Source organism: Eulemur rufifrons, chromosome 28 (assembly GCF_041146395.1).
Source record: "Eulemur rufifrons isolate Redbay chromosome 28, OSU_ERuf_1, whole genome shotgun sequence".
Taxonomy (NCBI): Eukaryota; Metazoa; Chordata; class Mammalia; order Primates; family Lemuridae; genus Eulemur; species Eulemur rufifrons.
The window spans coordinates 48,137,582-48,161,993 of NC_091010.1; the positions used below are offsets into that span (position 1 = coordinate 48,137,582).

Here is a 24,412-nt window from a genome sequence, read left to right on the forward strand (position 1 = left end):
ATCCTCCAGTGCGTCCTCCATTTTCTTCCATTATTTGCTCTTCGGTATTTCCATACTCTTTTTTTTCCCCTCCCATTTATCTTTGTTTTTCTCAAATTCAGTACTTCAGAATGACTATAGAGTTTCTTCTATCCATACTTACCCACAACTTTAGCCAGCTGCTTAATAATGTACATTGTCTCTCATTACCAATGAGAGATAGTCATAATAACAGATTTCTTTTACATTAAGGGTTTTTAATACAGAAGAATTTAAAGTTGAGAGAATTTCAGTAGAATGTAAGTTACATGAAGACAGGGATTTTTGTGATTATTTCATTTATTTATTTATTTTTTGGTTTGTTGTTCTAGTCCTAGGGCCCACAAATAGTACCTATGACAAGGAAGGCATTCAGTAAATATTTATTGACTAAATGATTAAAACATTAGCTTTATGTGGCTGGGAGCAGTGGCTCACACCTGTAATTCTAGCAGCACTTTGGGAAGCGTAAGTGGGAGGATCACTTAAGGCCAGGAGTTCAAGACCAGCCTGAGCAACAACAAAAAATAAAACAAAAAGAAAAAAAGAAAAGAAAAGAAAGAAAAATTAGCCAGGCACACAGTGGTGCATGTGTGTAGTCCCCAGCTGCTTGGGAGGCTGAGGTAGGAGAATCACTTGAGCCCAGGAATTTGAGGTTGCAGTGAGCTATGATGACATCACTGTACTCTAGTCCATGTAACAGAGCAAGACTCTGTCTCAAAAGAAAAAAAAATTAGCCTTAAGAAAACTTCTATGTCATGCACTTAGAAATTATTTTAGTAAAGCATTCTTGATGCTTCCAGTGTAGAACAGCAGTTGAACAGTGTTTCTCAAGGGGAAGGAAGCTTTTTTTTTTTACCTCATTTTCCTCATTCTCTTCTCTTACCTTTTTCCTATATGAGAATCTCTGCTATTAATACTAAGAACCACTGGAAGAGACTGAAATTAGTATACATAATTTTAAGGAGTTACGGAAATGGCAGATGTGGATTGGCAGAGTGAGAGGGAGAAGGCAATTGAAAGTTTAAAGGAGTAGGAGTAAGATGAGAATTTGGGCAAAGTATCAACGTTATATTAATTAATATGTTAATTATATTAATATTAAATATTAGCTAGAGTGCCAGGGTCAATTGGAAGGACAGAGAAGGTGAGTTGACATAGGCAGCAGAAAAATGTTCAGATTGATAGAGTGCTTGGATTTCATGCAGCAGATAGGGGAGCCATTATGAATTATTGATGAAAGCGACATGAAAAGAAAGTGAAGACAATTATTTGTTCTATTTAGCTGCTGTTTGTAAAATGGATTGTAGCTTGAGGTGAAGAAACATTGGAAACAGTGAACAAAGTTGGGAGGTTGTTATAGTAGTTCAAAGCAGCTTAGCTGTTTTACTTGTTATGTTATCCAGCAATGCCTTTAGCAGATACCTTTCTTTTGAAGCCTGATGTCTACTTTATGACCTGGGGACGGATGGAGGCAGGAGGAAGAGTTCTGTACTAGGAAGCAATAGGCCAGGATTCTAGTCCCTACTTCTTTACTGTATAAATTCATGATCATGGACAATTACCAATTTCTCTTGGGCTTCAATTGCCTAAACTATAAAATGAGAATAATGATCTGAAAGCAGGGGTCTAGGTCAGATCAATTTTTGGAGTTCTTTGCAGCCCTTTATCCTTTTATCAACTATAAATGGTGTCAACAATGAATACCACATTTTGCTTCCAAGTATTAATTCCTATAACTATACTGTTCTAAGAAGGAAAAAAACCTATGATATTAAATATTTCAAAATCTGTAATTTAAAGTTAATGTCACCCATATTGACCATAATATTTAAAAATATGCATTCCTGTTTTTATATGTGCTCTGATTAGGTAATTAGTTTTTTGGTTATTATTAGACAGTAATAGCATTCTCAAGTTGGTGGGACAAAACTTGAGTCTCGAGTACTTTTAGAGAAACATGAATAATGTAAAAATTGTTATGAAATGTGTATTGTCTTATAAGCTATAGGTGCAATAATGCCAATATTGTTTATATAGAGTTACTAGAAATTGTACTTTCTACCTTTTTCCCCTACTTAATTCTCTCTCTCTTTCTGTCTCTCTCTATATATATACACACATTTGCATGTACTTTTTTTTTATTTAGAAAGTTTTAATACCAGCAGCTTTTTGAGTTTTCTCTCTATCTCTCTTTCTCTATGTCCCTGTCTCTCTTTTTTCTTTGTTGTTTTCCCTTCTGTTTGGGTTGTTTCTTGCCCCACCCCCACTTTAATCCATCTGGAAAGATGAAGAGGCAGCTGCTATGGTAACTACATTTTTGGTCAATGAATAGCAGTCTAACAAGATACATAAAACATATGCAAACTGTTCAGAGTTGGTTGCTGTCAAAGCCATAGGGATACCATACTTTTTCTTTTCCTTCTTAAGGAAAAAAAATCTTCACTTTCCTATAGTATTTTGTTTTCTATTAAATATTATAATGCCATGGTGAACTCTATTCCTCTTTCTACTTAGTCTGTACCATATTTCACCCTATGGTGAATTTATGGGAAATGAGTTGAGGTATATAGAAGAAAAGAATTGATCAATTGAATTAAGAAATAGATTTCCTTTAGACTCATACATACAAGAATAGGGACAAAAATTTCACCTAAGAATTTGGTTTTTTGACCTATAACTTCTTTTTTACCCCTTGCTTTTTGACCACTAGTGCCCCTTTGCGTTTCTCTCTGGGGTTAGAACCAATAAGTAGTATGTTTCTTGAAGATGTTTCTGTCATAAAGGCCAGCTGCAACTGGAATATTGCATTCAGCCAAGCCTTGAAAATTCCTGTAATCTGTGCCATCCTGTCTCATACTGTCCCATCTCATAGTTGTCCTCTCTCTGCAGTGCTCTATGCCCAGGTCTCTGTGGCTGGGCTGCTCCAGCCTGGCGGACAGCATGCCTTCGCTGCGATGCCTGTATAACCCAGGGACTGGCGCACTCACAGCTTTCCAGGTACTTTCTCTGTCTCTGTGGGTTATTTGCGGGCATTAGTGTGTGTGTCTAATTCATTAGTATGTCCCTCCTCTTTTCCCATGCTTTACTTATATTCACCTTTTCTCCTATATATTGCCTGTATTTCATATCACTCAATACTCCTTTAATGATTAATTTTTAATGTAGGTCCAGAACGATCCACTCTTAAGACATTTTATCATGATTGGTTTGCTAAAATTGACATAGCACAATTTGACTGTCGGTTTTCATATCTAGTGGCAGAATGATAGTAATCTCAATAAATAACAATTCAATATGTAATGTTTGTTCTGGACCTACGTAAAGTCAATTAATGTCATCAGTTGCCTGAGCATCATCTTCTTTTTTTTTTTTTTTTTTTTTTTTTTTTTTTTTTTTACAATTACTGAAAATATAAAGTGCTCTATTCAGAGTATCTCCTGGTTATTATACTACTATATATGTCTTTTTTTCTATAAGCTGTTTTATTTATATCTTGATTAATGGTTCTAGTTTCAAGGTGAAAAGGCCTTTGAGACCTTTGGGTACAATATTCCGCTTGAGACAGTCCAGCTGGTCTTGCATGGATTGATGGATTCTAGTTCTCCTCAGCCTTTCTTAGAGGGCAGGAGATCAGTTCTAGGATGTGAGAGAAAACTATAGAAGAAGAAAATGGAAAATTGTAGACAAAAATGTAAGAAAAAGCTTGGTGCCCATTGCTTACAGATTAGGGTAATCTAGTATGTACTGTGTGATAGTTTTCTTGCCAGAGTGTTATCTGTCCACCTCAGTTATTTGGAATTTATGCTTAGCATTTATAGTAATGCACACCAAATTTGTTTTTATATTTTTTTTTAACCTATGTAGTTCACATTCTATTTAGAAGAATTTTGAAGACAAGCTGTAAGTAGCAGAATGCTTATGACTAAGTCTTACGTAAAAGGGGGGGCTTAAGTATTCCATATTCCTGACCTGTACTAACAGTTGCTAGTCTTTAATGATGCTATTTTACTAATGGTAATGGTAGAAATTTTAATTTTTCCTTTGCAAAATTTAATATTAAACTTCATTTGCTTGTACTGTGAGATACCATATAGTAAAGCGTGTAGGCTCTACAATTAGTCAAATCAGGTCTTAAATGTTGTCTTTGTCACTCGTGGTATGAACTTGAACAAGTTGTTTGCTTATCTGTAAATGTATCCTATAGTAAGGGCATGTAGTAATGGTTCCTGCTTTTTATCATCATCATCATAAACATGATTGCTATCACTAGAGAGTATTAATGTCCAGAGAGTGTCTATTTATTTCAAAGTGAAATTTCTCATGTTTTAATTATGTATCATACTGACATAGGATTCTGCCCTTGAGGAACCTTAGTCTAGCCTATTGGTTTTTTAGATTTTTTTTGCGTTGCAGTGAGTTTAGCCAGTCTGCAAAGTCTGAGAGAACTGTAATTCCCCCACTTCAGAAACCGGTTGCAAGTTTAGGGGCCTCCATGACCACTCACAGGTTTGATAATTTGCTGGAAAGGATTCAGAACTCACTGAAAGCAATTATACTCAACAGTTTATTACAGGGAAAGGATACAGGTTAAAAATAGCCAAAAGAAGAGACACATAGAGCAGAATCTGGGAGGAGTCCCAACTGTAGAACTTACTATCATCCTCCCTTCATGGGAGTTAGGGATGGCTTACGGCCTCCCAGCCACAGTGTGTGACAATAAACGCAGAGCATTACCAACCATGAAACTCACCCAAGCCTTTGGTGTCTAGAGTTTGCATTGAGGGGCAATCACATACTGCCCATGTGGCTGACCTTTAGTCTACAGCCATTTTCCCATAGCTAACACTAATGCCTTTAGTCTCTGTTTCTTTCTGCTGTTGGAACTGATAAGTTGTGCTCAACACCTCCAACATGAATCATATTTGTCCAGTACTAAAGCTATCAGGCAAGGAGTTCCAGGGACCTAGAGACAATCTCCTAGTAGCCAATGGCAAAAACCAGAGCTCTCTTTGGAGAAGGTTAATTCTTTACTACACAGTGATCATGCAGCCCATTGAGAATCTGATAAAAACTATTGATCTTGGATATATAGGCAAAATTTTATTTAACAGTTATACATGATTATTATATTTGTATTGTGAAATGAGCAAGAGAGCTATTAAATCATGGCTGGGTACACTGGCTCGTGCCTGTAATCCTAACACTTTGGGAGGCTGAGGCCAGGAGTTCGAGACCAGCCTGAGCAAGACCCTGTCTCTATAAAAAACAGAAATATTAGTTGGGCATGGTGGGGTGCACTTGTAGTCCTAGCTACACGGGAGGCTAAGACAGGATGGCTTGAGCCCAAGAGTTTGAGATTGCAGTGAACTATGATGATGCCACTGCTCTCTAGCCCTGAGCGACAGCAAGACCCTGTCTCAGAAAGAAAAAAAAAAAAAAAAAATCACATTATCTCCCAAACGGATAAATTCTATGTAGAAAATGTGCAAGTAGCTGTAAGAATATATAACAGAGGGGACTGATTTAACGTGAGGGTTGGGGTGAGGAGGGCCAGGTAATGAATGTTTAAGATCTGAAGAATGAATAGGAATTAACAAGCCAAAAGGGAGGAGAGGAGAGGGAACATTTCAGGCACAAGGAAGAGCCAGTGCAAAGGCTCCAAGGACAGGTGAGCCTTGTTGCATTTAAGGATCCTACTGAAAACAAGATCATTGTTTGAGACAATAAAGAAAAAGGGAGAATGGAGTGAAAAAAGACTAGAGAAGCTGATCACTTAGGACTTGTGGGCCATCGAAAGTAGGTAGTCTTGATGCTAAGATTAGTAAATCACTGAAGGGATTTAAACACCAATTTGATCTAATAAGATTTTCATTACTCTAGCTATGAGAAGTTGCATTTAGATGTATTACTCTGGCTATAAGAAGGATAATTTCAGTAATTGAGGAGAGAGATGATGGCAACTTGGTTTTGGCCTCAGGACCCCTTTGCACTCTTAAAAATTATTAAGTACCCTAAAGTGCTTTTGTTTATGTGGATTTTATCTATTCATATTTACTGTAGTTGAATTTAGAACTGAGAAAAAATTTAAATATTTATTAATTCACTTTAACCTGTGGCATATAATACAAATAACATTTGTATAAAAAATATATTTTCCCCCCAAAATTAAGACTGGCATTGTATTGCATTTTTAAAAATCTCCTTAATATCTGGATTAATAAAAGACAGCTAGAATCTCATATCTGCTTTTGCATTCAATCTGCTGTGGTATGTTATTCGTGTTGAAATATTTGAGGAATATCTGGCCTGGCACAGATACATAGTTTGAAAAGGGAAAGGTATTTTGATATCTTCTTCAGGTAATTGTAATTTCTTAAAGATTAATTGCAGTATAGGATCTGAAATCTAATCAGCGAACTTCCTGTGATATCTTAAAATCCATTGGTCTCAGTTTTTTTCAACAAATCATGCTGGACCAATTGGATATCCATATTCAAAACAATGAACCTCAACTGTTATACTGTACCATATACAAAAATTAAGTTGAGATGGATTATAGACCTAAATATGAGCTAAAATATAAAACTAATCGAAAAATGTGGGAGGAAAAAATCACTTACAACTTTGGGTTAGGCAAAGATTTCTTAGATAAGGCACAAAAAATATGACCCCTTAAAAAAATAACTGATAAATTAGACTTCACTATTTTGAAAACTTCTGCGAGAAAACATTTATAAGATACATATCTAATAAAATACTTGTATTCAGAATACATAAAGAACTCTTACAATAAGATAAACTACCTGATAAAATAATGGGCAGCCAGGCACAGTGGCGTATACTTATAGTTGTAGCCACTCGGGAGGCTGAGACAAGAGGCCACTGCACTTCAGGTGGTGCAATAGTGTCAAAAATAAATAAATGAAATAAAGTAATAGGCAAAAAATTTGAATAGATACACCACCAAAGAGTATATACAAATAGCAAATAAGCACACGAAAAGATGCACAGTATTTTTAGTCATCAGGGAAATGCAAATTTAAACCACAGTGAGATACAACTATCATACATTGCTACCTACATGCTGCTTCCCACCCCTGGATATGGGCATGGGAATTCAGTAGACCCTAGGTAGTCAATATATCCTAGCTTAATTTGAGAAATGTTATATTAGAAAAATTCCTTGAAAGTAGAAGCAATCGCTTATCTATTGACCTCCACCGTGCCCCCTTGAGTGCATTTTAGTAGTTTGGTGCTCAGTGAATATGGATGGTTTGGACCATAATTAGACAAGTTGTAAAAATAATCATACATAATTAAAAATTGTACAAGTTAAAATCTTCTGACTTGGACACCAAGGCACCAAAAAAAAAAAAAAAAATTCAAATTTTTATTTGGCCTAAAGTGATCTTAAGTCTTTAGGCAAAATGAAAGGGTCAGTAGTATAGAATTCTGAACAAATTCACCACCACTGTCAAGATTTTCTCTATCTGATCCTGATCAAAACTTAACAAATATTTATTTTAAAAAATTACCACATCTCCTCATAAGTTACTACTTCTGGAGTATATCTGGAGAAAGATTGGTTTAGAGATTTTTCTGAAAGATTCAAGAATAAATTGGATGTGTGGGCCTGAATTATATTGCAGGAGTGAAATTGTGTGGCATAGGCAGAAAAAGATGCGTAAGCAACATCTTACACATGAAGATCAGTGTATGGTATGGGTGATTAAGAACATGGTCCCTGGTGTCAGATTGCCTGGTATTTGAGCCTGGCTTTGGTATTTTCTAGGTGGGACCTTTGTGTAAGCACTTGACCTATCTATACCTCAAGTTCCTTATCAGTAAAGCGGGGATAATAATAGTATCTATCTTATAGGGGTTGATGTTAGAATTAAATGAGTTGGTTTATATTAAGTCCTTAAAACACTGTCTAGCAGATTGAGTTTTATTAGGAAAAAATGCATGGAGAGGCTGGGCATGGTGGCTCTCATACCTGTAATCCTAGCACTCTGGGAGGCAAAGGCAGGAGGACTGCTTGAGGCCAGGAGTTCAAGACCAGCCTGAGCAAGAGCGAGACCCCGTCTCTACAAAAAATAGAAAAAATTAGCTGCTTGCTGTCTACAAGAAATAGAAAACATCAGTTGGGTGTAGTGGCACGTTTCTGTAGTCCCAGCTAGTCGGAAGGCTGAGGCAAGAGAATCACTTGAGCCTTGGAGTTTGAGGTTTCAGTGGCTGTGATAATGCCACTGCACTCTAGCCAGGGTGATGAAGTGAGACTCTCAAAAAAAAAAAAAAAAAAATGCATGGAGGACTAGTTTTGAAGGCTTCCAGTAAATACTGTTGTCTACTTTGCTATAAAACAGTATGCTAGTAAATCTTATTTTTTTCATAGTGTGTAGTCCAATTCTGTATTGTAAGGAAGCCTACTCTTGGTTCAGGTATTGATGAGAAAATTTTGCTTTCCCAACATTGTTATAACTATGAATATTTATTTTTCTTGGCTTATCTTCAGCAAGATCATTATTATATCTTTTGTAGCAAAAATGGAAGTCATGGGCTTATGTGCAGGTTTTATCCTATTAATTCAATAATTTGTTCTATGTCAGGCTCAGCATACACATGTGCTTGATATTGCTGGTTGACTAATTAGCAGAAACAGAATCTAGTACTTCCTATTCCCACTACAGAAATTATAACAATCTTAGTACATTTGTATCTTTCTGATTTGGTTTTTATTTTTACTTACTTAGATTTTTATTTAGGTAAAATTTACATATAGTGGAAAACACAGCTCTTAAGTGTACTCTTAGATGAGTTTTGACAGATGTATACATTTGTGTAACCTACCTCAATCTCAAAATATATTTAATAGAACATTTCCATAATCTGAGAAAGTTTCCTTACACTCCTTTCCAGTTAGTACATGTCCCCCATGGGCAATTACTGTTCTGATTAGTCACTCAAAATTAGTTTAGCCTATTCTTGAACTTCATATAAATCAGTCATATAAGATGCATTCTTTTGTGTCACTTTTCTTCCTATCAGCATAATGCTTTTGAGATTTATTCATGTTGGGTGTATCAGTAGTTCTTTTTTATTGCTGAATATATTCCATTGTTTTAGTTCACCACAATTTGTTTATACATTTGTTTATTGATAGGTATTCAGATTGTTTCCAGTTTTTTGCGTATTATGAAGAAAGCTACCAAAAACAGTTTTGTGTAAATCTTTCTTTGACATGTATTTTTATTTCTCTTGGGTAAATACCTGAGAGTGGAATTGCTGGGTCATAGAGTAAAGTATATTTTTAAGTTTAAAAGAGATAGTCAAGTAATACTTCAAAGTTGTTTTCCCAGTAGGAATACTTATTTTTAATAATATTGACAAATGTGTTTAAGGAAATGTCTCAGCAATAGCCTCACGGCCTTTTTTTCTAAGCATCTTAAGAAATCAAAATTCTCGTAACAATAGAGAAGGAAAAACTATGAGGCCATTGCTTAATTTGTTGGATTATCCTCAGTAATTCAAATTGAAACTACAACATTGGGATAGTTTGTTCTTTGACGTTTCAAACTGCACATTTTAAGCTAGTGACAGAGAAGATGCTGAAAAATTGCTTAAATAGATTCTATGAGGATACATTTAGTTTGAACATATTTTTATTTTCATCATTCCATTGGTTTATTCTGGAAAGTATATAAGTGATTAAAAGGATTTCTATTGATTAATAGTAGATGTATTTTATGGAATCGTTTGCTAATCCTCAGCAAATAGTGATCTTATAATCTATAATATTAAATGAGAATGAGCAGTGGAGAGAAAGTGCTTAAAAACAGATGAATAGGATTGTTTATTTTTCTTTAGATACTGAAAGAGAAATGAAATTCTAACAATAAGAATATAAGTAGATGTATATGACCTTAGCATATTTTAGGTGTCAAGTATAGCTAGTAATTTTAAGGAAGTCTTGAGCCAAGTGAAAATATGATATTTTAAAATTAGCTAAGGTCCTTTGTCAAAGCTTGCAGTTGTTGGGGGTTAAATTCAGGAGAGATAATGTATATTATTACCTAAAGATGCTTACAAGTTGACTAAATTTTACCATATACAAAGTAAAATGTTAAAATGGAATACTATTAGGGAAATTAAGCATTATTCTGTATATGTGTGGAAGACTTAATTTTACAATTTTTTTTTTTTTTTTTTTTTTTTTTTTTTTTTTTTTTTTGAGACAGAGTCTCACTTTGTTGCCCAGGCTAGAGTGAGTGCCGTGGCGTCAGTCTAGCTCACAGCAACCTCAGACTCCTGGGCTTAAGCGATCCTACTGCCTCAGCCTCCCAAGTAGCTGGGACTACAGGCATGCGCCACCGTGCCCGGCTAATTTTTTCTATATAGATTTTTAGTTGTCCATATAATGTCTTTCTATTTTTAGTAGAGACGGGGTCTCGCTCAGGCTGGTCTCGAACTCCTGACCTTGAGCAATCCACCCGCCTCGGCCTCCCAGAGTGCTAGGATTACAGGCGTGAGCCACCGCGCCCGGCCTTAATTTTACAATTGAGATTTTAGGGGAACATGGATTATCACATTGAAGGTAAATTAACATTCAAATCTTATTACAAAATAATGCCATCAGGAAAATTATCCTATGACAAAAATGCTTATGTAGCCCTAGCTGATGGTCCCTGAATTGAATATGAATAATTTCATATTATACAGCACAATTGCTGTATAATAAAAATTTTAGTTATTTTTTTGTGCATGTGTTAACATTTGACCCATATTTATCCTACCTATATCCCTTATCTTAGGGGTTTGCAGAGAGTGACAATCATGTTTTTGTTTGTTTTGAGGGGAAATTTTTTTTTTGGCTTATAAAACTAATTATTGTTTATTGTGGAATATGTAAATTATTTGGTAAATATTTAAACAAGAGAGTATCACCCATAATCCTTTCACTTTAAGATAATTGTTGTTAACATGTTAGTTACCTTTGATTTGGAATGACTTATCCCTGCATGTGCACACATAGGCGTGTCCAGACAATTGTTTTGTTTTTAAATATTTTTATTACCATTTTAATTATAAAATATACAAATAAAAAATTTAATATTAATTGTAGAAAATACAGAGAAATAGAAAGAAGAAAGGAACTATCTTAAATGTCCTCCCACATATTACCATTTCAGTGATACTTAGTAGTTTCTGAATTTGACCTATATCATATTCTTGCTCAAATTCTACAGTCATCAGCTGGTAACACTGATTTTGGTTACTGTTATCTCTTGGACAGTTGTGCACATGTTTTTAAATTGAACAAAGTTTGAACTTAGCTTATGTCCCACCACCACTTCCCTCTCATACGATTCTTAGCCATTTCAAATTTCACAGTTCCCTGAAGGTGCAGTGTTCTCTTGTGCATCTGTGTCTTTGCATATCCTGTGCTCCCTACCTGCAGAACCTTAAGCTAAACATCTTGTCCCCTCCCTGCTTTTATCTACCTGGCTAATTCCTAATCTTCAATATTCAGCTCAAGTTGAGCTAGGATAAAAGCCCTCCCTGATACTTACTTTCTTTGCCTAAAACTAGTCAGAGCATCTGTACCCAGAGCATGCAATAGGTACCTCTGTCATGGCACTGATAAGCTATTATAATTGTGTATTTTTCTCTCTCTCTTATTAGACTGTGAGTTTCTTGGGAGCAGGACTATGTTTTGTTCATTTCATATTTCCAGTGTGAAGTGTAATATTTGATATTTTTTCTGAATTAATGAATGAATAGACTTAGATACTTTGAAGAAAAGTATCAAATAGCATGTATGTTGTAGAGGAAAGCATTGAATTGCTGAATACACACAAATGTTCTGTATTCAAAAAGAAATCATGATAATTAACCATTCCAAAGACCACACATTTACATGGAAAAGAGAAAAACATGCTGAGTCTGATTTGTGAGCACTCCTCAAATTTTATACATTTGGCTTTTATATATCTCAAACTAGGATGATCACCTCTGAATTGGATTCCGTATGCTTAATTTTCACTCTCATTGCTGAACAAGTGCACATTTCAAGCTATAGTGGCACTGCCAGCCAGCTAACAGATCAGTTTCAATGATGTCAACATCTTTCTTTTCCTAGCAGTATATGTTTATGCAATTATTTTACTATTTTATTGCATTTTACTTTATTCTTTAAAAGAATAAACACTGGGAAAATTGAAATGCAGATAGTGATAAGCAACAGTCTAGAGAAAAGATGGAAATCATTAGCCACATTGAAAGTGACCCCTTATTTGAGCCTTGATTAGGCACAGAGTTTAAAAAGTACATGTGCAAAATCTTGGAAATACCTGATTGAAGTTAATATCCCAAAAAGTATAATTATGGATTTAAAAATATTTACGCTAATATTGAAATCTGTTGTTTCCCCTTCTATTCTTCATAACCTTTGTATACATCTCAGTAAGAAAAATAGAGATGATCTGAATTTGCTACGTTTTACCTTATCCTGGAAATAGTCTGCTTGGGGAGATGACGTCTTGGGCTGATTTGTCTTTCCAGATTCCTGCTTGGTTGTTTAAATAATTACTTCACATTTTATAATAACAGATTCCTCTATTTCTTAGTATTTTGACATGTCTGTGATGCAGCTAATACTCCTTTACAGGGATTACCTAAAGAGTATACCAAATCATCTTCTTGTGAGACAATCAGATTTCCTTTAAAAAAGTTCTTTAAATTTTTCATGATGAATTCTAAAAATTAAATTCTTCACTCCACCAAGAGGGTTTATTGCTTATTTTATTTGTGTTGAATAATGTTGGATTTTTCCTAATTGCATTAACTTCAACAGTACCCTTAATGGCAGAAGGGAGAGTACAGGTACCACAGGGGGACTGAAGTTGCCCCAGTGAAGCACAAACCAGAAGGATGGAGTTGATGAAAACTTTAAGAGGTAATGGGAGCTTCTATGGATATACTATCTGTATGAGACAAATTCTTGCTATGGGCAGTTAAGACTTACCTGTATCCTCTGGAGAGGTACATGTTACTTTCTTTATATTCTGAGATCACCTTATTATTGCCATCTTTGTGCTGAGTAGAGGCCATAGTACCACAGGAGTTCTTTTTGTGATTCTTTTCAGTAATGGTTATTGGATGTTTTGTGACTGCCACAGCCATTTGTACCTTCTTTCACTATTGTTCTGCTTTATATGGTAGTGTTTTATTATTTTGCTGTCTGTCCTTGTGTGCATTTGCAGACTTGGTATTTTATGTCCGCCGCCAAGATGTGGAAATTTGGTAGATCGACAACATTCAGGAAACTGTTTCCCTTGTCATTTTTCATGAAGAAAGAAACTCAAATTATTTACAAGTGCCTCATTAAAAAAAAAAAAAAAAAGTCCAATCTCATGACTTGTTTAGCTGCATAGGCATCTAAGAACTGTAATGCATTACTATTGGGAGCTGATACATATGAGTTTTGTTTTTCCTGAGAGTGATGTTGAGTAGCTTTGAGCTTTTCAATATTCTCTTGACCAGTCCTCTGGAGACCAAGTCTATTATATTTTGAAATAGTTATTTGAGCCTGGGATGTAGTACATCATGATGAAAAGGGATTTTGCAGTGTACCTTCTCCTGCTGGGTTATCTGTCATCTGCCTTTTAAAGTTCTCAGGTGTACCATTCAAATCCTTCAGACCTTTGTTCAAATCCACAAACCTAGTATCTGTGGCTTGGTATAAATTAAACTGAATTTCTGTGCCCTGTAAAATTGACCTGAAGAAAAGGAGTATTCATTTTCATACATGATCCTTTCGTAAAAAGTTCAAATTTTACCCTAATTGGGTCTAATTAGTTGTGTGTGTTGGGTAAGATGATCATAAATAGGGACAGAGTAGCGGGATAAGTCATCTCATTTTATCTTTCCATGTTTCAAACACATACATGTATATATTACACTATTTCCAACTAGTAAATATAAAGCTTTTGTATAGGAACATGAGCAGCTTCATATTTAAAAGAATACATGATTAGTTTTACTAAAATATAGATGCTGTTCATTTAATTTCTACACTTTACATGAGCCATTGTTTTGAGGAGTACCTATTTCTTCACTGATAATAAACCACAAAGGAAAATTCTTGGATAATATTAACGTATTTCCTCTAGATTTTTTAATTGGCTGGCCATTAATTTTTTTAAGCATTTTAGCTGCCCCATAGTACAGTCCTTTGGGGGAATTGTAAAATGAGGATAAAATGGGTACAGGATTCCGTCAACTTGAAAACAACACAGTATTTGACCAGATTCTCTTTTGTATTCCCTACTCTGGTTCTGTTCCAGTAGTCCTGGAAGTATGCCTATGGACTATTTACAGTGAGATTTTAAAACTGAATCATGATTTTGGTGAATAGAAGCCAGAGCATGTGGCTCCAGCATCCCAGCTGGCAGTAAGCTCTCCCTAGGTTTATGAATGTAGTTAGATGGCCCCCAACTGTTTACAAGACAGCAGAGGTGAGATCTTTGATTGACAAGTCAGAAATGCATTAGATCATTCTCTCTGCCAGTCTCTGGTTCATGCTGTTAAAAATGTCAGCCTCCAAGTTTGAATGGCAGCCTGAGGGCCTTAGAAGCTTTTTGTTTTCTGAGATGGAAACACAAATTGGATGTGTGCCTGAGCGCTTCATCCTGGGCTGTAATTTCATCTTTTAGCTAAGAACCACAAGGTACACGAGCAAAGCACCCTGTAAACAATAATACTGTGGAAAAAAAAATAAACAAGGTCGTGTTTCTGGTACGTTGATCCGATGGTGTCCTGACCTCTATCACGTTGAACATCTCCACTCTGATTGCTGTTCCCTTTGGCATTACAATGAGAGAAAGAGAGACTGACATAGAAGGAAAAGATTTAAAGTTGCAGTGTCGTTGCACATTCCTTGTATTGGCTATGAAATATTGAACTGTCAGAATGTGACACTTGGTTTTTTAAGCAACCTTTCTTGTTTGAGGTGTTTGCAGTTTATGCCTTTCTCCTCCATTTGTCCACTTTCATTGATAGGGTTGGAAGTAGTTGCCTTAGATACACGAAAAGGAACAATGTTAGAAGTGGTGCTCATGGAGGCAAATAAACTTAACACTGAAACATAAACACAGGCTGTGAGGTATGGGTAAAGGAGATTAAAGTTGGGTTAGTATTTTACTAATATTGGGGTTTATGGAACATCCTGTTGTAAGGAAGGTACAGGTTAGGTCCCAGTTCTGTTTTTGTGGAGGCAGGAAGTTGGGAAGGCTGTAATGGATACAGATGAGAGATGCAGTGACATAGTTTGTTAAACTGATAGCCAACTATATGGCAGTATTGCCAGTCAAATCAAAATTACCCCAGTTATTTTATTTATTACTCTAATTATCCAGTGTCTTTGACAAGTGGTCAAATTATGAAAGACTTAAAAATTTTGGCAAGAAAAATAAATTTTTAAAAAATGTGCAAAATTTGTATTACTATTTGTATTAATAGTAAAAAGGTTCATGAATAGGTAATATGGAAGAACCATTATGCTTATACTAGTCCAACTTAATGGCACCTGAATAGAAAATCTTTGTTGTGAAAGCCAACATATATTTATTGGAAAATATTTGGTAGTAATATAATGAGTTTTCTATTATGATTTTAAGTTATGCATCTTAAAACAACAAATATATTTTAGAAATTTTCTTTTTCTAAGGAAGCACTGTTGATAGATGTGTGCTTCTGTCTTCATCCATTTTGTGGGCACAGAACTTAACAAGTAAAGTTTTAACTGAGAATGAATGACTTTTGCGATTTTTCTGGAGTATGGAAAAGAGTTTGTGTGTTGATAGTACTTCAATTTATCTTTATTGGTGGTTTTTAAAGACAATTATTTAGCTTTGTCCTCTCCTCTGCAATTGTGAAAGGCAAGAACTGTTCTCTACCATGAATACACAGTAAAATGCACTGGAAAAACGGTGGTAATCACTCCTGACATTTCTTAATTCCTGCTTTGAAGTCATGCTGGAAGGAGAGGAGACAATATTTATAAAATAAAGTCCTGCTCCCTTGTTTATAAAATAAAATAAAATAAATTTTATTTTAAAAAATAAAATAAAATTTTATTTATAAAATAAAGTCCTGCTCCCAGAATTATGTCCTCATTTAAAAATACAGTGCTCAGAAAGTAAGACCAAAGGAAGGGATATTAAGAACTAGTTACTGTTGTTTTTAAGTATTGCTCTGTATTTTTAAAGCATAAATATTGACATAGATTTGCATTTAAGCTATGAGAACCCACTGTCTTGACTCAGTGGGGGAGTTTTCAAAAATCATTCTTGTAGAAATTGATTTCTCATTGGCTGATTTCCAGAGGATGAATGAAAACAAACCATTCTTTTTAATCTTAGAAGAATAAGAGGAATGCAAGTGTTTATCTAAGAAATGAGAGTGGAAATATGTGCATTTATGGAGTCTCCTAAATCTAGTACAGAGAAACTGTACAAAATTTCTTCTTCCCTTGGCATATTATTAATGCATCAATTACAGTGAAAATGCCTCACAGCTTATGGGCTTTTATACAGCTACACCTCCAGAATAATGAGTAGCTTTATTACTTAAACTCCATGCTTGCCTTATGAGCAAAAATCAGTGTATTCATAGAATCATAGAATTTTAGCAGTGGACAGGACATCAAAAGGCCATCTAGTAGTCACATAACACAGGAATCCTTTATGAAGTATGTTTGGCAGGGGTCATCTAATCTTTGATCATTGCATTATTGGTGAGCTGAAACTTCTTGAAGCATCTTGTTTTCTTCTTCTTTCTTGGTCCTGTTAGAAAGTTTTTCCTCAAGAAGGAACTAAACTTCTTGTTCACCCACTGATTGTAATTCTGGCTTTTGTAGTTATATAAAGTAATTGTTCTCTTTTTCATATATTTATATGTTTGAGAATAGCTATCCTGTTGCTTATATCTTCCCCAGGTTAAATGTTTCTGGTTCTGTTAGTGTTTCTTTGGAATTTATTTGTAATCATTCCTGCCATTTTCATAACCTCCTATTTTGGTGTTAGCATTCTGTTGTCTTTCCTTAGGAACATGTCCTACCTTGACAGTATCCTCATTACAATGCATAACTAGAGGCTGTGCTGCAAAAGTCTGTAATAATACAATACGTAAAGAAATGTATAATAATGTAGAATACAGTATAGACACATCTTGTTCTGAACATAATTTGGATAAGATAATGTACTGCCAGAAATTGCATATACTTCTTTGGCATGGATGATAGAAAAATTTCTAGGAACTTAGCTGGGGTTTGTTTCCTCATCTTTTCTTTGAAGCCAGGAAAGCATATGTAAGCACTTTGACAAATGATATAATGTCATGGCATATCTGAGTGGTACAGGTATTTTAAACCTAACTCCAGTTCCTGAAGATGGTGAACATCTGCTTAGAGGTATTGTAGAGCTCCACAATGCACTAATTGAATTACTCTTTTCTGGAGTTGCCGACTGCACTAATTGAATTAGAATCTGTGTGTGTGTGTGTGTGTGTATGTGAATGTAACTGAGATAATTCCAACCTTAACGGGAGAGATTGAGAGACATGACTGATGATGTGTACTGTGCTGCTATCTAATGGCAGCCTATGGAACTACTACATGGTCTCCAGGGAAGAGAGAATGCAGTCATCTGATCCAGTGTGACCTCAGTCTAACCCCATCCAGTTTAGTTCAAAAGGTCCCAGGATGTATTTTTGTAATTCTAAATTGAAGTAAGAATGTGATAAATTTCCTTATTAAAAATTAAGATATGTTTTATTAGGCATTCAAGTTTTTTATGAAATACTAAGTTGTAAATATTCAACTTAATTAAAAATTTCTAACCTTTAATTGGTGACAAAAAATCAAAATTGAGTTAGTGGGTTATGTTCTTTCTCATTTTGCTCTTTATATGTTATAAATGTAAAAAGGAATTACATTTTTGAAATGCCTTAGCATCATAGAAAGGATGAATATAGGGATTGTTTGTATTCTTAAATGGAACTTCTTTCTGGTTCTTAGAAATACTGATGTCAGTTACTTTAAAGGTGTTATCAAATTTTGCTTGTATATGATTATGCTTATAGAAAATGAGAAATTGTTATAGAAAAATATTTTAATTATATCAGTATCAGCAAGTTCTACAAATCTCTATTCTGCTTAATAGTTTAAAATTTAACTTTACTACAAACTTGGGCAAGTTTGAAATTCTCTAAAGTTAAGTAGGTAATTTTGTTCTTTTTTTTAAAAAAAGAATCTTAGTCACAATTTAATGATTTTGTAAAACATCACAAAAATATAATTCTATACAACATTAAAAGCAGATACACTGAGGACAACTCAGCATGAAATATATTTTGATTCAGTTTAACTCTAGGCATTCTCACTTATAAAAATAGTCCTAACAGAAAAATACATGTATATAATCACTTGATTTATGGAATATGTATGTGTACATATAAAACTTCAGTTATAGAAAAGTGCTATTGGTTACCTTTCTGAGCAATTAAAACGATCTCTTTAAATTTTTTCGTATAAAAGAAACAAGTATAAAGCATAGAAAAGTTTTAATTTCTTTGTGATCTTCCTTATTAAGGTAGAGGTTTGAATATGCCAATATTTTGTAGGCTATTTTTTATTGTAAGATTGAGCAACTTAGGTTTTTTGGACAAACAGCTATCATTAAAATCACTAAAACATATGATATGTACTTTTTATATTGGCCTTAAGGGCATTTTCTAAATCAGCAAAATCCTTTTCATAGTGTATAGGTCTAAAGCTTTATAAGTAACATGGCCATTTACAACTAGCCAAAACTCTATTAGGTTTGTATACAGAGTACCTTCTTTGTGTCAGGTACTGTACAAAGTATTGGACATAAATTAAGATTCAGACCCTGTCCTCATGGAGTACTTATAGTTATTTACTAGACATTTATTGAGAACCCGTGTAACAGTCATTATGCATGTAATTTGGGGGGGATTACCACTGTTAATAACCATTAGTCTCTTCTTTTCTTTTTTCCTTTCTTTTTTTGTGATGAGGTCTCTCTGTGTCACCCGGGATGGACTGCAGTGACATCATTATAGCTCACTGCAACCTCAAACTCCTGGGCTCAAGCAATCCTCCTGCTTCAGCCTCCCAAGTAGCTGGAACTACAGGTGCACACCACCATGTCCGGCTAATTTTTCTATTTTTTGTAAAGATAGGTGTCTCACTGTGTTGCTCAGGCAGTCTAAAACTCTTGGCCTCAAGCAGTCCTCCCACCTTCACCTCTCAAAGTGCTAGGATTACAGGCGGGAGCCACTGGGCCCAGCCAATCTCATCAATATTTCTCCCTATTGAGCTAGAGGTCTCGCTTAGTAGCAGTCCTAAGGAAACAGTATATTTACCAGCAAAAAGGGTGATAATGCATACTTCAGACTTGTCTGTCTCTGCCTTTACATACCTTCTAAGTCAGCAGTGATGTTTGTGATAGCTTTACATGTAGCTTAAAGAGATAGGTGACATTTGTTACAGTGCCTCCTTCTGGTAGGTCATAGATCTTAATTCTTATTGTCTTCAGAATTGGTCGTACCCACTTGCGCTTTGGTAGTTAGTTCTAAGCTTCTTCGAAGGCTATAAATGGGGAAGAGTCCACTGCATACAAGGAATAAAGTGCTTCTTTAAACACTCTATTTCTGGAACCTAAATTGTCCTGGGACCAGCTCTTGATATAAAAATTCATAGAAACCTGTTTTTCACAGAGTGTGGTAACTTCTTGCCATGGTGCTGTAGTGTTAAAATTCACATTGGCCAGGTTGTTCTGTAAATTAAACACTGACAGCTACCCTCAGGGGAACAGCCAATGTATTTATGATGATGTGCTGATTACACAAAATACACTGCAAGCAGAAAACAGCTGCAGAGAATAAACCTCTTAAAAAGAATACAATTACAAATAGCACCCTCAGTATTTCTAGTGGTGAGTGTAGAATACAGCATGCTAATGCAGGTTTCTTAGTCTGCCGGAAAACAAAAAATCTGAAGAAGATAAGTTAAATTATGGTTGATTGCACATGTGGTGCCAACATAGCCGTGAACAAATTTCCTTTCTGAAGAGCATGGCTATGAGTGCACAGATTTCAGGTGTGGAGTAGTCTAACCACCACCCGCCCCCTTTGTTAGTAGGTTTTATTGGTGCTTTTCTCATATATAGTAGGGCATGGCCTTGAGGTGATAAGGGTTCCAGACATTTGAAGAATATCACACAATGAATGAACAGGAGGGTATCTAAATTGTGGTTAGAATTTTCTGGTGGAAACTTGATACGTTAGGGTGAGGATATCAATATTTCATTTGAAGATATAGCTCTATATTTTCAATGTTATTAATGGCTTTGAAGATGTTTGCCCCTGGAATTAATAAAAGGAATCATGACTCTGTATCTATGGTAAGGTCTTTCTGATTTCTTAGATTCTATTTTTCAGGAATATGGTGTTTTTAGGACATTGGAATATCTGGGCTATTGTATTTTTTAGGAGAATTAGCTCTCAACTATGTCCCTTTTCATGCCTGCATGTTACTAGTCACATGCATACAGGTAAAAAGATTAGAAAAAATTGTAGTTTTCCGAAACTATTTGAGATTCTCTCTGTTAGAACTTAGGGTCAGTGTCTATAAAGCATATTTCAACTGCTGAGTATCCTAGCTTCTGTTTAAATCAGTAGAAAATATGTTGATCTTTCAAGACATAAATTTATTCAAGCCAACTATAAGGTGTATAGCAGAGGGACATTAGTGATTGGAAACAGTTCACTTCACCCGCCTGAAACTAAGAATAAACTCTTCAGTATATGGATCACTGGTATGTAATAATCGACTATTATTGGTCTGTCTGTTGGTCTCTTTTTAAATCAGTTTGGAACCTCCTGGAGTTATTTTCTTGCTCTGCTGACATCAATCCCATGTGGCAGAGGAGTTGTGTATAATCGCTTTGGTTTAATCAATAGAATAATTGATAAACCAGATAAGATTTAAACTGATTATAGCCCCAACAGAATTCCCCAGAGGCCTTGGACTCTCTTAATTTTGACATGTGTGTTGTGTACCCTGAGGATGAAGTGCAGTTTGAATTATCTGTTTTTATTTGCTTAATGACGGGGAGGGTGTTAAAGTCAAATGTTTAATTAACCCAGCAATGGGCTGCGTTGTCACTTACACACAGCTGATTGAGATATCTCATGGAGAATACTGAATAGGAATGATAATGTGGCACTGGGACGGAAGATTGCTTTTTCAATCCATTTGCTGGGTCACTGCTTTGAATGTCTTATTGGATGAAAGGCATTCAGCCTGGAGAAAAAAATTCAGCATTTAAGTACATTTTGTTCTCATCTCCTCCTCTACCCCCCTCCTTGCACAGAAGTTAACTAAAACAGATATGTTCTAGGTTTAATAAGCCATTCATGTACTAGTAAGAGATCAGGGTAGTCAGTAGCCGCAAGCTACATAATTTCCTGTGGAAACGGAAAAATCCTAGTAGCCTCCAAGGTGTTCTAAATGTGAGCTCTTTTGTCCCTCACATCCTTTCTCCCTTGCCATTATTGTGGGATTGTCTTTGGTTACTTGTCTCTCTCACCTCTTTCTGTAGTGTTGCTAGATGTGCAGCTACCTCTAGGGCCACAGGTAGACTTTTTCTCCTAAAGAAGCAAATTCTCCAGTATATTTTTGCTTTTTCATGCACCTCGCTTCTATTTGGTTATATTTTTGGTAAAGTATTTTAGTGAAACTGTTGAACTATTCAGAGATGAGAATTCGAAGCATATAAAGTCTTGCTCCTTTTGCTCCTGCTGTTATATAAACAGTTGGTGCTGTGTATATTTCATTTTGTTGAGAGCAGTTTGCTTCCTGTATGGACTGAAAACTAGGCCAGGAAACATTCTAATAGCTCACACCAACAAAAATGCAGTCTAGGCAATTGGAGTTTTAATGACGTGCTGCCCACAACAATCCCTGACTAGCTTTATAATCAAATGTGAAATTCTTTGAAGGCATATGAGCAGAACTTAAAAAAAAATATATCGTGACTTTCCTTTTCTGTAGCTTATGTTTCTTCCCTTTATCCCCCAAAGATCTAAACCAGGAATTTACTAATTTTTTTCTTTGCTTTAGTCATTTGTATTCTAGAGAGCACAATAGGGAGAAGGATACAAGATTGATTTTTTATGTGTGTCCTCTTGAAAGCAGAGTCTGGGGCATGACCAAGGGGGGTGGGAAGGTTTGCAGGGGGTTTACAAAGCAATAGAAGCATGCAGCTAGTTTTCCGGCACAGGTTGGACTTTTGCGGGTCAAGGCAGACCAGATGAGTAGCTTATCTTGGGGGACGCAAGTAATAGACCAAATATAGAGCAGCTATTTCAGGAATCATGTAGGTCATTTAATTATCCATTATGATTGAGTGGCTAATGCTCTTTTGGCAATTACATGACCTCTGTTATTCTTGAAACCTTTCCAGGCCCTCGTGGGTTGAATGACCCACCAGTCAGTGCTCTCAGACTTCATTCCACTGAGAAGGAAAGGAGATGTTGGGAACCACTGGCATTTAGAAATGGCCATGCTTTCTTTACTGACCACTACCCAGAATGTCCTTTTTACAGCAGTCAGTGATAGGCAAACTGGTTTTGAAGTCAAGTATTCCTTCATTGTCTGCAGGAGCAAAAGATGTACATTGGTTTCTGCAGGAGGGGATTTTGGCAGGACATACTCTAATGCAAAGTTGGCTAGTATGGTATTCACGGGTTCTGTACTATAAAAATAACTACTATGGTATTAAAATTAATGTTTGATATCTGTTAGTGAAGCAGTTTTTTCATTCTATAACACGGCAAAATGCTATTAATGATAGCTAATAACAGATGTTAAAAGATCATTGATTAAAATTAGCCCAATTTGAATTTCAGTGCTAAAATGATTATTAAATTAAATCAAAAGGCCACTTTAAAATTGAGGTGATGATCAAAGACAGAATAATTTGGGAACATTTGGATTAATGTTTCTCACTTATTTTTTCTTTAAACAAGTATTATTAATATTTCCAAAGAAAACTCTTTATTCCTGCTAAATGATAGTAATTATTTAAGTGGTTTATGGGATAATTCTGAGAAAATAATATAGATTTTTTTGTTATTTAGATTGAGGATAGTTATGGTATGGAAAGTAATGACAGCATAATCAAATTAATTGTAGGATTTGTCAAACGTGACAAACAAAATTCTATATAGTTAGCAAAATGGAAGATTAGAGGTATACAGCCATTTTCTAGCATCCCAATAATTTAAGATCTCAGGCTTAAGATAAATAATTTTGTTAGGGTGACACACAAACATATCCTTTAAGTAGAAACCATTTACATTGCTATAGAAAAAAGCAATTTTTTCTTTTGGAGAAAAAGAAAAATCTGTTACTTACACATCAAAGGGCATTATTTTAAACCACAGCAAAAAAACCCAACAAGGTTTGTTTATCCCTGGGGCAGTAAAATTAGCCATCTTCCTAAATAAATTTATTAAACTACTCCTGGTCAAACTCCAAGTTAATCAGTTTTGGTTTTATTTTCATTTTGTTGTTTTGTGATATTAACAAATGAAAAATTAAAGACACGAATTGGTACTTATAACCTTTAACCCTAGAAATAGAAGGCTTCTCACTTAAATTTTAAATCCTTTAGGCCAATACTACCTTGGTGTCTTGCTTCTCAGAGACCTATGTGAATTCAGTCAATATGAGTTATATTAGCTGTTTTCTGTTTAAAAACATATTTTCCCTCATTCTAGCTTTTTGATTTTTATAGTGGAGATCAGCAGAAAATGAGAAAGCAGGATTTATAGTAAAAGCAAAAGTTACAGATTAAACTCAAGTATTCCAAATAAGGAATATAGTTAGTATTTAGTCTACTTAGCATTTTAAGAAGAAAGGAAGGTGATACAAAGTATGGTGTTTGGGTTTTTTTGGTTTGTTTGTTTTTCCATGTGTTGCTGTTCTTTAAAGCATACCCTTCAAAACCTGTGCTGGGCCTTGTTTTACAGCCTTGGGAACCAAAAATATATAGAAATCAGTGAGAGGAATGGTATTTGCAAATTTAAAGACATGTAAAGACATTAAGACTCTGTATAATTAATGAGGAAGGCCACAGGATAATAATAAATCTATAGAGTAATAATTTCTCAATAATAAGAAAAAAAGAGAGAGATTGATTAAATAAGGGCCAGTTCGTGGTAGAAATATGCACTTAAACTTCTTAAACCAGTCCAATCTGATTTTCAGAAATGTACTTATTTACTTGGGATGGTTTTATTT

General features: G+C 35.1%; 1 protein-coding gene across 1 annotated transcript in view; it reads left to right on the forward strand.

The window, feature by feature from the left end:
* BTRC (beta-transducin repeat containing E3 ubiquitin protein ligase) overlaps positions 1 to 24,412 on the forward strand; it is a 157,936-nt gene that overhangs the window by 43,592 nt on the left and 89,932 nt on the right. The window contains exon 2 of the mRNA XM_069459999.1: positions 2,911 to 3,018. Coding sequence (XP_069316100.1) covers positions 2,911 to 3,018 — 108 coding nt within the window. The remainder of the gene's footprint in view (positions 1 to 2,910; positions 3,019 to 24,412) is intronic.